General features: G+C 39.6%; 1 protein-coding gene across 1 annotated transcript; it reads left to right on the top strand.

Annotated features, from left to right (window-relative positions):
* Positions 1-4,707: 4,707 nt before the first annotated feature.
* On the top strand, positions 4,708-16,899 carry LOC137758416 (proline-rich protein HaeIII subfamily 1-like; the record flags this gene model as incomplete). The annotated part of the gene is made up of 3 exons (XM_068534479.1): positions 4,708-4,791; positions 5,278-5,455; positions 16,135-16,899. Coding segments are annotated over exons 1-3 (1,027 nt in total), but the record flags the coding sequence as incomplete, so codon positions are not given.
* Between the last annotated feature and the right edge of the window lie 1,612 nt (positions 16,900-18,511).

Raw genomic sequence — 18,511 nt, 5'->3', positions numbered from 1 at the left:
AGTTCTGAGGATCCAATGTACAACATGGTTACAGTAGTTAATAATACTGTCTTGTATACTTGAAATTTGCTGAAATAGACTTTAAGCATTCTCACCACCAAAAAAAAAAAAAAAAAAAAAACAAGGGTATGGGGGTAGAGGGGAACCATGTGAGGTGATGAAAATGTTAATTAACTTCATCAGGACAAGTATTTCCCAATGTCTAGGTGTATCAAATCAGTTTGTACACTTTAAATATATACAATTTTATTTGTCAATTATACCTCAAGAAAGCTGGGAAAACAAGAACTAAATAAATATTTAGTAAATGAAAAAAAGTTATGAGGTAGGTGTTTAGGAAATATTAATTAGGAAACACTGTACAGACAGGACTAGAGCAGACAGGTACTGCAAACAAGGAAGTAATCTCTCTCTTCTTCTATGGCAATAAACTAAGAGTACCCATGCCTGACAGCAATTCATCAGCAATGTCCCAAAATTCAGATTCCCAAGAGAAAGAACAAACGAATAGGAGAGAAGAGATGCTACGTATATCCTCAGCCCATAGCTTTATCTGTTTTCAGTCTACAAACCAGTTTCTTACAGTCCCCTGGGAACAGGAACATGAAACTGCAGGAGGATAATGGCTGCTTTAACATCTCTCTCTAAGCTCATCAACGATGTGCTAATAGTTCATACATTTAAGCCAGACACTTGTAACTCATTTTCAGTGGTGCAATTGTCTAATAAATTGTTTGAAACTTTAAAAAATCTTCAGTGTTCCATAGAAATGGAAGCCTTTTCACAATAATTGAAACCAGTAATGCAAAACAAATGTATTTCATTGATAAATTTAGTTTTAAGTAAGCTTTAATTTATATGTTAAATTTTTAAATTTAGTTCAAGTTTTGGCAGAGACATGTTTATTTTAATTGTTGGCCTTCAAAACTCTAGCTTAGGAATAAGCATCTGCCTCTTTTCAATTTTCCGCATAAACTGGGTAAATTTCTTCAAGTTGCAAATGAGGGGTGAACATACACTGTATTGCTTCTGGAAAGGTTACAAAATTGCAGCACTTTTTGTGAATCCTTTATGAGAGATCTTACAGCATTACCCTTAAATCTTCACTAGGGTTCTTATAATGTACTTATATTTAAGCTGTTTTCAAAGAACATAATACATTAGCATCTAGACCTTGTGCCCAAATATCGCTCTTTGGGGCACTTGTCGAATACTCTAATAAATTTTGAACTCCTCTCATTGCTTTATAGAGATTCACAAAACACATGGATCCTTTCTCTAAGATGAAAAACCTCCCAGAGGATAAGCACAAACCCAGCCTCAGCCCACCTATATTGGAGACCCTGTAACCAATCTGACAAATAATAACATACAGTGCGTATTTCTCCAGCTATAGCCTTTGGAGGAAATCAATAAAACTTTCAGAAAATTAAAGTTAGAGCTCTTGAAACACTGTAGGAGGTAACATTCATCCTTTGCAAATACCTTAAGAAAACTGACTTCTGAGAGAATCCAATCCCTATTATAAAATATTCTTCCTTCACCAGTAATGGCAACACTGGTAAAGGCACTGCTAAGCATGGTTGCACCCATCTGAACCAAGCAGGCATAGAATCTAGGTAACAACGCCCACTGGCTATTAATATGATGGAAACTATCTGTGAATTGGGACTCAGTTGATATTAACATGTAAAACCCCTGAAAATCTACAAGAGCATTTTCTTCTGGGGTGTTTTATTTCGTCGGTTTCTTTTTCAGTCTACCTTTTAAGGTATTACCCAATCGCCATGTTACGTATGGTGTCTAGCCATGGTACTGATGTTCATGATTCCATGAAATGGCATCTTTGCTTTACAAAGTATCAGGGTTATAACAGAGAGAGTGGTGAAGGACTAAGAAACATACTTTAATAGAGCCAGTTAACTTGCTGGACACTAACATCCAGTCAGGAGCCTCAAGTAACATCTCTGCCCAAAAGTTTCAATTGCTAAATAGCAAGGGAATAATACCAAGGCCCAATCACAGAGTAGCAAATACCAGAGGCCTGGGAAAATCCCAAGAGAATAGCTTCAATGGCAGTGATTCTCAAATGTTCAAGGTACACAAGAATCACCTGGTGAATGTGTAAAAACAGTTTCTGAGGCCGATCCTCTGAGATTTTAATTCAGCAGGTCAGGCGAGGTCCATGAATTTATAGTTCTAACACGGCTGGCGGAACCAGAGCTGCTGCTCTGAGGAACACACTTTGAGAACCACTGCCCCACCACTATTAAATCAGAGTCAGCAGTCTTGTAAAATGCAAGGTGATTTGCATGTTCATTAAAGTTTGAGAATCACTGCTTTAGGAAATGAGGCAACAGGTTTGTTTGGTTTTTTCCTTCCTCCTGTGATATCAGGATAGGGAGATGGTGAAAAGAGAGGTTTTCAAAAGAAAGTAAGTGCTTAAATCACACTCTTTGTCATGAAACAAACCTATCTGGCCACCTTGCTCACCTTCCTCAATGAAGCATCACTCACTCCTTCCTTTATCCACCTCTCCATCCTCACTGTACCTTACCTAGGGCTCACGAGGAGACAGAGGTCCCATATGAACTTCAGATCGGCATGTTATAGATTTCCCGGGAAAATCCAGAATTCATATAATTGTTTTTCTAGTCAATAAAAATTACACTGGCATTAAACAAAGAATCAAGTTTGAATTACATACGTTTAGAAAACTTTTCATGTAAATAACTTCACAAGAAATTCACAGAAAAATATTTTTTTAGACTGATTGGCAACAGGGCCACGACAAGAGCAAGAAATGTCAACAGAGTGGCCTCCTGTGGTCACCCATGTCTCAGAGATGGAGGAAGGAAAGATAGCCTCTTGACTGATTTGCACTGTATGTAATTTTACATTACATGTAATTACGTGGACTAAACCAAGTGTAACACAGAAGACTAAACATGCTATCGTTCCATGTGATGAGCCTCTACAAAGAGGAAAAAACAGAAGATGTGAAAAAAAAACCACTTTTTTTCTACTTTAATTTTGTACCTATATGAGATGATGAATGGTCACTAAACTTACTGTGATAATCATTTCATGATGTATGCAAGTCAAAGCACTACGCTATATACCTTAAACTTTTACAGTGCTGTATGTCAATTATATCTCAGTAAAACCGGAAGGAAAAAAAAAAGTGGAAGATGTGAATATATCAAGCCTTGGCAATGGGAAAGGCCTAAGTCCACGTGACTCATCACACCTCCTTCTTGCTGATTCATGCTATTGTAGATTCAGCAGCTCCAGCAGCGAAACAGCTTATCTGTTAATAAGCTACAGAAAGAAGAGCCCCAAGTCCCATCACGCACTGCAGAAATGTGATTTGAACTGGCAAACATCTCCCAATCCACCACAACAACCCCTTGCCTCGCTTACCTGAAACTTTCACACATACCACATCTCCCCAATTATTTCCATAATCAGTGAGCCTATTGCTGATCTAAAACCTGACACATACATGAGTAGATTCCAGGTCTGTTAAGTACCAGGAGCAAAGGAGGACACAGAAAAACACCGCATTTAGTCTCATTTTCTCTGAGAAATTCAGTGCACTGCAAGACAGCACTGGACTGAGAACACGGAACCAAGGTTCTAACACCAGTTTTTCTACCAGATACCTTGAAGCAAGTCACTTGGCCTCTTTCATTTCATTTCTTTCGAAATTAGACTACATTATCATTCAGATACTTCCATATCTAGGAGTCTGTGATTATGCTGAGTATCCATGCTATTAGAAAGCCAAAGAAACAGCTACTCAGAAGCACATGGAAAATAACCATCTTGGATGAGACTTAAGAGCTGCAGTGGCACTAGCTCCACACAAGGCATCCTAATCCCAGGTCAGAACTCGGTACTGCAGGCTGCCCAGAAACTGGGGCATATAATAAGGTTTATTCATATGAGCATCCTTCCTAACTTATTCAACCAGAAGTCTTTCATGAATACCACCCAGATGCTGAAATTAGGATCGCCATCCTTAGGTATCAGGGATTAAAGTATGATCCAAAGAGTTCAAGTTGCCTCCAAAATGTCTACAACTGCATGGAAGTTGAAGGCCTCACTCACCTCGTTCCCGCCACATCCTGCAAATCCTTTTCTTAGAAGGAAATCACAAACTCCCTTTCTTGAAGACAGATGGGTAATTCATGTACAACCATCTGTGAGACTGCCTGCATGGGGCCTCCTTGTTTGAAGACTACAGAGATTTTAAATTAAAAGAACCATCTATGTCAACTCTGTCTAGATGATGTGTTCAAAGGGAAGACTCAAAGCAGCAAACTAGAGGGAACTTTTCGTTTACTTATTTCTAAAAAGCCAAATAAACCCTCTAGGAATGGTTATCTGTCATTTCCTTTCTCAGCACCCACTGTTCCTTCTTCTGGCTGCAGTCACAATTTTTATTTGCAAACCATGACTACCGCCCTCAGTGGACCCATGTCTTCTGTCCCAGGCTTCCTTTTCCTCTAAGAATTTTATGATCTGCATGAATCACTTTGCATAGATAACTAAAATTGATCATTAAAATCTGAAATTAAAAAACAAAAAAAGAGCATGCAACACCCTGTTCTTATTTTGCTTCAAGGATACTCCTACTGAGCTCATGGAGCTGAAAGCTGCAAAAACTTGAAGGATCCTCCTCTCAGGTTGAAAGACTAGGACATGAAGTACCCAAGTATGCCACACAGAGTTCAAGAAAAGGAATACAGCCAGATCTTCCATCTAAGTACCAGGAAGAAATCGGAGGTAGGGAAAAGAATTGGGGTAGCTCAGCAGTAGCCTTTTTCTTAACGTCAGAAGCCTGATTTTTATTCCGAAACAAGACTATAAAACAGCATTTCCCAGACATTGTCGCATGCAGGTGTAATCATGTGACTGTGTCTGGGCCAATGACCTGCAAGAACAAGTGTTATGCTGGCTTCCAGAAGGCTCTGGCAAAAGTCCAACTTAATGAAATGAAAATGTCTGATTAGACCTTGACTTGTCCTGACAACTCTGGTCACAGGGAAAGCAGTCTTATTGACTCATCATGTCATTTCGCTCAACTATTGATGCAAGGAGTATCATGAGGAAGAAAGAACTGCTTGCAAATGTACAAAGTAAGCAACAAATACCCCTGTCAACAGTATTAAATTATTTATCAATCACACACTACAGGTTATATCACAGTAGTTACAATGATGGAGGCCACTGGGTCCTCACCAACAAAAAGACTGGCTCTTCCACTTTTAGGACAGTTATTTAGAGCAGGGGTCCCCAACCCCCCAGGAACCTGGCCGCACAGCAAGAGGTGAGTGGCGGGGAGCCAGCGAAGCTTCATCTGCCGCTTCCCATCACTCACATTACCAGCTGAACCATACCCCCAATCCCCCGTCCGTGGAAAAACTGTCTTCCACGAAACTGGTCCCTGGTGCCAAAAAGGTTAGGGACCGCTGATCTAGAGGACTACAGGGCACTCAGCGTTTATCAGGAGTCTGTGCTTTCACAGAATCTACTCTTCAGTAAGTCTACAAATCTTTTATCCTTGGCCCTAAAAGCCAAAATCAGGGTTGTACTTTATTATAATCAAGGTGTTTAGGAATTTCTGGTGAAAATAAAAGTTTACACTCAAAAGTGAATAAATGTTCCTGAATCTACCTTTCATCTTTGGTTAATACGTTTCTTGCTAAACAAGCCAAATTCATAAAGGAAAAGACAGGTTACCTCATAACACTTTCTTTTCAACTAAAGCAGTAAAGACCCACACTAACGCTGCATTTTTTTACTTCCAAATTCTATACATCAGGCTTCTCACAGAAACTTTCACTTCAGCCAGTGGAATACCTTGCAGGAGGCAGGCACTCAAGAAATATTTGTTAAGGTGACTTGAACATAGTAACACATTAGGTGAACATTATAGGAAGTTAGCCTAAGGGCTCTTCACTGAGAAGAAAACAGTTTTTTACCATGTTCTTTATTGCCAAGTGAAAGGATATACATATATAGCCTTCTTCGCTCAAAATGTACCCTCTCCACATCACTGACATCCTGTAAATGGCCATAAATCACAACTGGTCCTTGTCATGAGAAAAAACTGTGTGTGTCAACTTGAGTTTGTCTGCCTTAAAAGACAGGTGCAAGGGTAAAATCAAACATATTTAAGTGCTTGGGAAAGCAACACTGCTCTACAGAAGCAAGGGAATATTAGGGGCAGGAATTACAAACATATACACCTTTTATAGCAATAGACTCCAGACAGGAAATCAGGATGAGACTGGTCTATCCTGGCATTCATTTCATAGAGTTTAGTTTCGTCTGATGAATATTTAAACCCAAAGCACTGCAGTGGTAGTGCCAATATATGTCATATTTTCAGTTGCATCTCCTTTCTGGACTAGGAGCGCCCCTAACTATTCATAAGCCTTAAAATCCTAATTATTGGGTAGACCAGCGGCAGACTGGAGTGACACGAAATTAAGGTTGACTTTTAAGAAAATAGGCACACGTCTTGTACTGCTCTATTAGATACACTTTGGCATTTTGCAGAGCCCAAATGAATTACAGAAGAGACACAGGTACTGTTAATACATCACATGCCTTCTAAAAATTCTGGAAGACGTGGGGAGTCCCACATCATTTCTTTGGGACTAGAGACGTTGCCAAGGACTGAAATTGATGATGCATAGAAGGAGAACCCTCCAAAACTAACTCCTCTGCTTTGCTGACCCAAAGGAAGCCAAAGGAAAGAGACTCTCTCACTCCAAGTAACTCCCTAAACTAACAATGTTTAGAAAAAACAAGTATTTTCAAGATGGTTCAGAGTTGGAGGATAGCAGGCAGAGAGTAGAAACTGACTTGGATTTGATTATGGGGTCACGAGAAAGGATCAGAAATGTTCATTTTTAGTTATTACTGAAGTTTTTATAAAATCCCAAGACATTCACTAGAACTTTACTAATTAAGACACGTAACCCACACACAACTAGACTACAAGTACTTATAATACATGTTTTTGTTTTTTGTTTTTTGAGAAAGAAATCTCAACTACCAAAGGTTCACCAGCTGCAGGACTTCAAAGGCAGTAATAGGAGCAATGGTCTCCAATGACTCAATTTGGAAAGAAAAATCTCTCACACAACCCACGCATTAGACAAGATGACATATACATCTACTTCAGGACACCTTACATTTTGGATGAATAGCCTTGAATTTACTTCACAGCCAATAGCTTGCCAGAGAAAACTTAGAGTTGGATCCTATTACTTAATACACTAAATCCACAGCTCAAAGTCCATCTCACTGGATAATTGAATATAACTAGCGATGGGAATTAAAACTGAGGATGCTAGCAGCCCTGATTTCACTGTTATTATTTGTACTGTGTGAAATGATTTTCGTATTGGCAAGTATGGGATCTCTGAAACTGTGCACTCTTCCTATCTACCATGGTACATACGATTATTTGCCCATGCACGCTCTGAGGGGCAATGCGGTACAATGAAAGGAGCCCTGAGCTTGAGTCAAAACCAGTTCTAGTGCCAGCTCTGCCACTATCTGGCTGAAGACCTTGGACCACACTTTAGGTCTAAGTTTACTCATTAATTTATTTAATAACCATGATTTGATCACAGACCTAAAAGAACACAACATTGCTCAGCTGTAAAAGGGGGGAAACTAGACCTAGTTTATAGAACTGGTGTTAGACTTAAATGAGATAATGGGTGTACTTTGCATCCAAGACACATTGGTGCTAGTCTTCTTCTACCGCAACTATCAGGCACTGTGTTCAGTCTAAAACACCATTGCAGGGAGCACACTGGAAGCCCTCATCTCGTTTGTCATCACTGGGTAAAGCCTCTTGCCTCTTAGTCGGTAAAATCCATGAAGGCCAGGATTTTCTTCTTTCTAATACACAGACGCATCCTCTGAACCTGCATGTGCCTCAGCATCTAGTAAGCACTTAATAAATAATTGTTGAATGAATAAATTCTCTTTTACTCCTTAAAATAACTCTGGATCAACTAATATTTTTACCATTTTACAGTGAGGAGGCTGAATAATGAGATAAACTGTCTATACAATCAGGTGATAAGGCCCTTCCAATTCCACAATGCTATCTATAGTTGTTATATTTTCCAATAGTTCATCATTATATCATTCTTCCTAAATAATTGCTACTTACTCACATTTATTTATTGGTTATTGCTTAAATAATAGCAAGAGTCTCAAACTATAAAATCTACTCCTATCTTTAAAGAAAATAAAATATTTGAACCATAAAAAAAATCATTTGTTTATAAGAAAACTTTATTCTCACATCTACACACGAACTATCTAATGAGGTTATTCTTTTTTTTTTTTTTTCTTTTTTTTTTTAATGAGGTTATTCTTAAGAAACTCTTCCGGGCTTCCCTGGTGGCGCAGTGGTTGAGAATCTGCCTGCTAATGCAGGGGACGCGGGTTCGAGCCCTGGTCTGGGAAGATCCCACATGCCATGGAGCAACTGGGCCTGTGAGCCACAATTACCGAGCCTGCGCGTCTGGAGCCTGTTCGTCTGGAGCCTGTTCTCCGCAACAAGAGAGGCCGCGATAGTGTAAGGCCCGCGCACCGCGATGAGGAGTGGCCCCCGCTTGCCGCAACTAGAGAAAGCCCTCGCACAGAAACGAAGACCCAACACAGCCATAAATAAATAAATAAATAAATAAATAAATAAATAAATAAATAACTGATTGAAGGACTTAAAAAAAAAAAAGAAACTCTTCCAAGTAGTTTTCCCAACCTAAACTTCCATATACTTTTCCCCAAATAAGAAGCGAAATAAACAATCAGTCAAGAGTGATATTAAAAACATGGGGGCAATCCTGTCCCTAAAACATTTCTTCACCAAAATTTGGATTCTTTCACTTTAAGAGCAGCAAGATCATCTTTTTTACTATCTTTCAGAAGATAACTGTAGCTTCCCTAGTCTGGGGCCCTAAATGAGAAAGACCTCGGTTAGATGCAGCCAATGTCACAGGGTCTCCTGGCTCTGAATCAGTATTTTCACACACTCCCAATCATAAATGCCCCAGAGACCTCCTATCCCCAAAACTGACACTGCTGTATCTCAAGTTCAGGTTTACAGAATGATGGCCTCCTCCAAGGCCTTCCTTAGAAAACGTATTCCCAAATTTGCCATCTCACCTCATGCTTCCTTCTCCAAAAGCAGCCTACTCTTTACCACTCATAAGTCTTCTCCTCTAAAGGGCTCAACGTACATTGGGGCACTCAGCAGATATTACACTCTACTCCATCAAAAGGATCTCATAAATTTGTTTTAATTTAGTAATTAACATTCCTCTAGACTCGCAGAAGTGTTGAGGGCAAAGTCATAACGCTTTTAATGGCAAAATCAAACTGTAAGCCCAGGTCAGACTTCACATCTAATGCTGTTGCTGGCAGACCCAGTGATTTTGAGACCGAGCAAGATGATTTTATCATTAAGGCATCACCACTGCTGTGCAGGGAATTTCTCTTTCATTACACCTCAGCTCCCTCCCACCTCAAAACGCTGCGTAGAGTTCTAACGTACTCTGAAACCACAGTAACTTATGACAGAGCAGCCATTATGATGACCTGTAAGTCATCAAGATACATATCAACCACTGGCTATGTTATTAATACTTGAAGTATCAAATTTGCTAAGGAAGCAAAAAGGAGCTTCGTTCTTCCTCAAGGGGAATCAGAAACCAGTATGTTCAAGAGAGGATTTCCATAGGAAAACCGCCCCTGCCTCAGACAGCACCTACCATCAACATGTTTATGGGCAAACACAGTATCAGAAAAACATGCTGTGAGTCTTAGAAACAGCATATGCCTCATTTCATACGGGCTGCTATGGTGCTAGGCATTGTTTTTTGGTTTTGTTTTTTTTACTGCATTTCAGAGAAATAACCGTAAAATGAAGGTCTATAACCAGCATATAACACAATAAACAACAGCATCAACTTCTGCACCCTTTTTGTGAATGGTTTCCCTATGCTTTAATTGAAAATGTAAGTTTTAATATGCTTTGTGTTTTCTCTCAAAATAGTTTGGGACCAATTCTATTCTAAGACTTCTGTATTTACCATCTCCATCCAAGGTCCAAAGATTACAGAATTTACAAATGAAGGACACCCCCTACACACACACACACACACACACACACACACACACACACACACACACACACGTCAGTCATAGAGGAGCTATGACAACAAAATTCCTGAATGACAGAAAGAAACACAGAGGACAGTGGCTTGAAACAGCAATGGTGGTCACCACAAGCTTTGTCCTAGAGTTCAGCTCAGGTCTTTCTGAAAGCCTGGACCAAAAATTCACAAAAACAAGAAGCAGTAACACAGTTCACATAACTTTCCTGAGCTTAAATGTATAATAGATCCGGGTAACTGTCCAATCTAGGTTGTATCTTCAGGGAATCTCAAACTCTCATAAAAAACCAAGGTTTCTGGCTCAAGGAAAGGCTTAAAGTTAGAGATGAGCATTGTTAAATCACTGGTTCCTATTCACATTTCAACCCTTGAAATAACGCTTCACTACTTGTCTCAGTCACCAGCGACTCTAGTCTGTCTTGAGAAAGCTCACACGCCTCCCTGGACTCAGCCATCTCCTTCTCACCGACAGGTCAGGTCCAATACAACCAAAGCTTAATTCACTTTAAAAGATATGTGAACTATTATTCAAGGACAGTAGCTGTCTGTTTACAGAAGCTTCATCCACATCAAGGCAGCTGAGTTTGTGAGCTTGATTTTTGTATTCTTCTTTCATTCTGTCAAAATTCAAGCTTACAGATATTTCTGCTTTCAGTCTATTCTTTAATAAATGTCCCGCTCAGTGTAAGACAGGACTCAGAGTTTCAATGACATAACTGTATATTTTCCCAAGAAAATTGTTTATGTACCTTTCCATAAATGTTTTAACTTTTTCACCTAGAATATAAAATCCTTGAAGAAAATGTCTGTCTTCTATAGTTTAGCAAGATACATGCTCAACACAATTTCCAAATCACCTTTAGTACCAATTTTAACCATGAAGAACACTGAAAATTCTACTGTAAATTATCAAATATATGGTAGCAAATATATAAATGAAATTCTTCTGTCATTTAGTACAAAGAAGAGAGATACAAATATAGGATAATTTCTCAAATGAGTTTCAACTACTTAATGTGCTACTTTAAAGCATATTCACAAACAACAGAAATAATCAATCTGAAGAACTGGATTCATCTCTATACACAGGGGACATTTTTATACAGTTTCTCGAAGAATTAGCCACACACAAGCACAATAGGTACCATAAAGATTAAAAGAAAGTAACTGCATTAAAAATACTTGTTTATTAAAAGGAACGGTTCCTATTTTATATGTATACACATCTATTTTTATAGAAAAGAACACATCTATTTTTATTCTAATTTCCATGACTCACTCCCCACCCATTCACCGATGAGATAGATAACAGTTGATCCTATTTTTCACCTTTTAATTTATTCTACCTGGAGAAATAAAATTCATCACTGTCCCATGTTATTTTCCCTCCCCTTTGGACATTTATCCACTAAATAAACATCTACTACCCACTGCTGTTAAGCAGTGTGCTGGGTCCTGGGGCTCCATCCCAGTCTCCTCCGCTGGTTTCCCCTATTTGCCCCAATTTCTAAGCGCTGAAGTGTCCCAGGACTCAGCCCTGTCTCATCCTCAAGTCAGTCTACACATGCTCACTTGGTGGTCTCAGCTAGTCTCCTGGTCTAATTAGCATCTATCCTATGCTGACCACCCCCATATTTATATATACTGCAGACCTCTTTCCTGGGCTCCAGTTTCACATATGGACTCACCAACTCATCCTCTGCCAATAGATGTTTTACAGATCTCGAACGTTTAACAGGCCCAACTAACTCCAGATCTTCTCCACCAAACCTCCTTTCAAAGGATGAACTTGATGACAACTTCGTCCTTCTAGTTAGTTAGGCTGAAATCCTTGAAATCATCCTGACACCTCTTTCTGTCATACCCCACAGCCAAGCTATCAACAAACCTCTCTTGGAAGGCTGGCCAAGGAGACACTTTGACGTAAGCTTCTGCCCAATCCTGACGCCTCTGCCTCCCTCCCACTATGTTGTTCCCAAGGGCACATGCTTACAAGTATTCTACACACTAAACCCTATCTGAGTCTACTTCCCAAATGATCCAAATGCTTCAAGTCTTCACTACAAACATCCATTACAATATTGTGCATACAACAGCTTATCCCTACTAGAAATAAAACAAAGGATGATTTTAGCTGATCTATGTGTAGAATCTTATAGTTATAGATTCAGAGATTAAGGATATTTCTTGTCTTCTTTACAAGGACACTGAATGCCTCATGCTGCCTTACTACTCTTTTTGTTTATCCTCCATGCAGCAATGAAAGGCTTTAAATAAATCTTATCCATTCAAGTCCAACTGGTACTTTTTCTTTCTCTTCCCTGAGGAGCATCTTTTTTCTACACTACCACTTCTCTATTACTTCAGTTATTCACTGCATTTAGTTGTTTATCTTATTTTTTTCAGAAGTATTCCTTCATAACAAGGAGGTGCTAAAAACCTCATTTCACAAGTAGGTATGAAAAAGAAATATCTGGAACACCTTTCCTAAAAAGAAATCCAAAGGTAGCTAATTTAGTACATAAGCCTTTAGGAAAGCATTAGAAGAAAGTAAGACAAAGTCAAATATTAACAATTTACTGAACATAAATTCTCATTACACAAAATAGTATCTCTCCTTATAACTTCAAAATATTAATAGGGCAACACAGCGAAATATCAAGGGTCAGATGCAGCTAGACTACAAAATGTTATGTTTTTATTTTAGAAGTATGATTTTTATTATTGCTGAAACGAGAATTTTAGAAAAAAAACTACCATCAGTTTCTTAACATGTAATTTATTTGTAAAAGTCAACCAAAACAATCTGAATTCAATCATCAGCTCAGGAAGCAGATTCCATGACATTTTTTTCCCCTAAATGCTAAATGACACAGGCAGCGATAAAATATGCAGAGAAAGAACCATGTCACAGAAGATGTGACAATTTTGATAAATGATGATAAACTGTGATGTAGAACAGCCGTTTGTAAGCTGCTGTTTTCAAAAACATGTATTTTAATGATGATTTTTGCCAAATATCATTTTAGAGAGATAGTCTGTAATAAAACCATTGACAAACAAAATTGGTACCTTATTATAAATTAGAACAGAAATGTATTTAAGTTTTCAGCAAACTTGTAATTTTGCTTTAAATGAGAATGCATTTTAGATCCAGTCAGTTCCTTACAATGTTAAACACAGTCATCATCTGACCCAGAAATCCCACTCCGAGGTATAAAACAGAAATTAAAACATACTTTCACACAAACCCTTGAACATGAATGTTCATACATGCAACATTATTCATAAAAGACAAGAAGTGCAAACAACCCAAATGTCCATCAAGTGACATATAATATCAATAGAACAGAATATTATTCAGCAATAAGAAGGAATAAAGTACTGATACATGCTACAATACGGATGAACCTTGAAAATATTATATTAAGGAAGCCAGTCACAGGAGGCTACATATCATTATGTTTATATGAAATATAAATTCTATTGATATGAAATGCCCAGAATAGGCAAATCCATAGAAATAAGATGTAGATAAGTGGTTGCCTAGGGTTGAGAGTGTAGAGGGAATGGAGAATAATTGCTAATGGATATAGGGTTGCTTTCTGGGGTAATGAAATGTTCTAGAATTGTGCACCGTGATGGCTGCACAACTCTCTGGCTATACACAACCTCTGAATTGTACACTTTAAGTGGGTGAACTGTATGTGAACTACATCTCAAAAAAGCTATTTAAAATGCCAGTTAAAAAGGCCAGTCATGGGCGTTCCTGGTGGCGCAGTGGTATAGAATCCACTTGCCAATGCAGGGGACACGGGTTCGAGCCCTGGTCCAGGAAGATCTCACATGCTGCGGAGCAACTAAGCCCACGAGCCACAACTACTGAGCCCAAGTGCCACAACTACTGAAGCCCGCGCGCCTAGAGCCCACGCACCGCAATGAAGAGTAGTCCCCGCTCGCCGCAACTAGAGAAAGCCCACGCACAGCAACAAAGACCCAACGCAGCCAAAAATAAATAAATAAATAAATTTACTTTTTAACAAAAGGGCCGGTCATGTTGTAGGTGTTTATAACTTGTATAGACTTTTCAAAGTCTAAATCCCTAATTATCAAAATATGTTTCTTACTGTCCACAAACCTCATTTCATTTCCTTACATAAAACCACCTGCCTATTCCACTATAAATACTACACGTAGTGAAAGAAAGTGCTTCTAAAATTAAATCATGTTTTCAAAACAGATTTCTCCTTAATATATTTAATTTTAATGATTCGCATGTGCATTATCCACACTTTCCATTAACTATGGTTAAATTTTCAATCTCAGATAAGTATCCCCCAATACAAAAGCACAGTAACAGGCCATTCCTCTCCCAACACAAGCTGTGTGGACTAAACTTTTAACGTATTAGCTTGAATTTTAAAAAGCAAAATTAAGGAGGCAGATCTGTAAGAAAAGCAAGCATATGAAGTCTCAGAATTTTAGAATGGAAAATATTTTCAAGATTGATCCTCTTCAGGACTACCGAAACTTTAGTATCTAAGAACTAACCCCAGGAATTTTGTGATATTCTCATATCACCTTACTTTTTAAATTTTTATTGGAGTATAGTTGATTTACAATGCTGTGTTACTTTCTGCTATACATACCTTACTATTTTGCCTTATTATTTATATTTACATTAAGTTGATTCCTTTCCTTTTTTTTTTTTTTTTTAAACTTAGCAATGTATGACACAACATCAGTGACCTTAGGGGTTTGGTAAGCTATCTGTACTAGTCTAACAAACATTACAATAAATAAAATTTTAAATGGTGATGTGTCTATCACTTAAAAACATCTTGCACATGATCAGTACTACATCTACCACACTTTGGGAAACACTGATCTAGTTTTAGCTTCTAATTTTATGGGTGAGAAAGTTGAACTTCCTGGTGACTCTCAAAAGTCTGTGCACATCAGAACCTCCTGGAGGGTTTGTGTTAAAATAGAGAGTGCCGGGCTCTTCCCCAAGAGCGTAGGTCTGGGGTAAGGTCTGAGAATTTACGTTTCTAACAAATATCTAAGTGGTACTAATGCTGCTGGCCCAGAGACCGCCCTTCAAAAACCACTGACCAAAACCTACTAACCCCAAATTAGTCAGACCAGAATTTAAACTAGAACCCAATCTTCTCTTAGATGCTCTTATAATTATATGCTCTATCAAACATGTTTAATGTTGCTGAATTTTATTCACCTTTCACTTAATTTTACTCTTTTCAATAAAGGTGATTATTAAATGCTAAAGATCAGGTTTATACATTTTTAAGACTTCAGAGTTGTTATAAAATAGTGATTAATAAAAATTTAAGGAAAAGAACATTACAATCACCTTTGAGGACCCTGAATCCCTTTTCTTGGTCACATACCCTCCGTTAGTCCTTTGAGATAAACATTATCTTCAAGTTTGTGTCTCATCATCCACTTGCTTTTCTTGTTAGTTTTCTCATAGCTGTATCTCTAAATAACATATTGTTTAGGGTGTATGTTCTGAGCTTTATACTATATCTTTTTATGCTATTTGCTTTTTTATTCAATATGATGTTTTTGAGATGTAGCCCTCGGTTTTTATCAGTAATTCATTGCTTTCATGGCGGGACACTATTTCATCTACAAGAAAACAGCACTAAAATTGTTGACTTTTTTTTTCATTTTGAAAAAATCAGAGGTAAAAAAGAAGTTGCAAAAATAGTACACAGAAGTCCTATGTATGCTTCATCCAGTTTCCTCCAATGGTTACATCTTACCTAACTATATTACAGTATCAAAACCAGCAAACTGGTTTTGGGACAATGCTTGTGTATAGTTTCATGCCATTTTATTATACATGCAACTCTCAATTTTTAAGTTCTTTTTTTTTTTCTCGCGGGCCGCCCAGGCCGCGAGACCAAGGGCCGCGGGGGCCGGGCCGGCGCGCCGCCCCCGCCCCGCCTCAGGCCGCCCGCGCTTGGGCCGCCGCCCGGCGACGCGAGGCCAGTCCCACCCCGCCCCCACCCCCGCCGCCGGCCCGGGGGCCGCTCACCTTCCGCGTTGCCCCAGACCACCATGCCCGGGCACAGCCGCCTCCTCCGGCCTCGCTGGCCCCGCCGCCGCCACACGGTGCCCTCGCCTGGGGCGGGGAGAAGGGCCGGGGAAGGAGTCGCACCGCCGCGCCGCGGTCCACGCTCGCCCCACACTCGCAGCGGCCACCCTGAGCGCGCCCAATGGCTGCTCTGTCCCTCCCCCTCCGACGGGCGCGCGCGCCGCGGCTCCGCCCCACCCCTCCCCCTGCGGGGGCCGGCGCGCTCCCAGGCTCCTCCCCGCCCTTCCCCACCCGCGGCGGTTCCGGCCCCGGCTCGCACTCCGCCCCGCGCTGCGCAAGTGCCTGCCTCGCGCCTAGCCTCGGGCGACCCTGAACCACCGGCGCGGCGCCCCTCCCAGGCCCGCCCGCGGAGGTCAGCCCCTCCGCTGCACGTGACCGTCTCGCTCGCGGGGGCGGAGAGGAGCGCGGCGCCGGCCCGCCTTCCGCATCCCGAGACCTGCGCGCCTCCCGCTGGGGTTGATGCGCTGTTCTCCTCTCTGCGAGTCCCCGCCCCGCGCTGCACTCCCCAGTCCGGGAGGACACTAGTTCAGGGACTGACCATGCTTAATCAAGATCATTCTAGTGATATTAATGAATATCTGAGTTACTTCCTTTATTCCCCCCCCACCCCCCGCCAATTAAAGACAATGCTCCTACCTATTAGAAAAATGAAAATCCAAACACTGACAGCCCCAAATACTTGCAAGAATGTGAAGTAATAGGAACGCTCGTTCATTGCTGGTGGGAATGCAAAATAGTACAGCCATTCTGGAAGAGAGTTTGGCAGTGTCTTACAAAACTAAACATACTCTTACTATACGATCCAGCAATCGGACTCCTTGGTATTTACACAAAGGAGTTGAAAAATTATGTCCACATAAAAAACCTGGACACAGATGTTTCATAGCAGCTTTATTCATAATTGCCAAAACTTGGAAGCCACCAAGATGCCCTTCGGTAGATGAATGGGTAAACAAACTGGTGCATCCAGATAATGGAATATTATTCAGCACTAAAAAGAAATAAGCCATCAACCCATGAAAAGATATGCAAGAACTTTAAATGCTTATTACTAAGTGAAAGAAGCCAATCTGAAAGGCTACATACTCTTTGATTCCAACTAAGTGATACCATAATGGTGGATAATGTCATTAGTCAAAACCCATAGAACATACAACACCAAGCGTGAATCCTAATGTAAACTATGGACTTTGGGTGCTAATGAAGTGTAAATGTAGATTCATCAGTTGTAACAAATATACTTCTCTGCTGAGTAGTTGATAATGGTGGAGGCTATACATATGTGGGAACAGGGGGTACATGGGAAATCCCTGTACCTTTCACTCAATGGTGTTGTGAACATAAAACTGCTCTAAAAAAATAAAGTCTACAAACTTTAAGCTATAAGATGAATAAGTTCTGAGGTTCTAATGTATAGCATGGTGACTAGTTGATAACACTGCAATGTATAACTATAATTTGCTAAGAGAACTTAAAAGTTGACCCCCAAAACATACACATATATATTTATATATTCCTCTTTACCATAAATGTACGGCTGTGCTCCTGGCTTCTCTAATCTCTTCCAATCATCTATTTTTATTTCTGCTCAGTACCATGCTGTCTTAATTGGTAGAGTTTTATAATAGCGAGTCTTAATATCTAGTAGGTCAAAAATCCCCAATTCACTCTTCCATTTGCTGTTAAGAATCAGCTCGCATGTTCTATGTGGGGGAGGGAGGTGAAGGAAATTCATTTTAGTTTCCTAAAATCTCTAAAACAATTTGGGGAGAATCACATCTTCTGTAGATTGAAATTTTCTATTGAAATAAGATTTATTTCTCCATTCCTTTAGTTTTTCTTAGGTGTCTTTGTTCTATAATTTTCTCCATATAGTTGTTGCCTATTCTTGCTAGAGTTATTCCTAGGTACTTTATAATTGTGATAATATTATAAGTGGTATCTCATTGCCTTTTCTAAATAGTTGTAGCAGAGTACAGAAATGCAATTGATTTTGTATATTGATTTTGTTTGCAGTATACTTGCTAACCACTTTTATTCATTCGAATACCTCATCTGTGGATTCTTTTGGTTTTTCTACAGGGACAAGATATCCTCAATGACTAGTGATAGCAGTTTCTTCTTCTCCAATGCTAAGAATTCTTCTTTTTCTTCCTGTGTAAGACTTCCTATA

Source organism: Eschrichtius robustus, unplaced genomic scaffold (genome assembly GCF_028021215.1).
Source record: "Eschrichtius robustus isolate mEscRob2 unplaced genomic scaffold, mEscRob2.pri scaffold_887, whole genome shotgun sequence".
NCBI classification, from domain to species: Eukaryota; Metazoa; Chordata; class Mammalia; order Artiodactyla; family Eschrichtiidae; genus Eschrichtius; species Eschrichtius robustus.
This window is presented reverse-complemented; position numbering and strand designations above follow the sequence as displayed.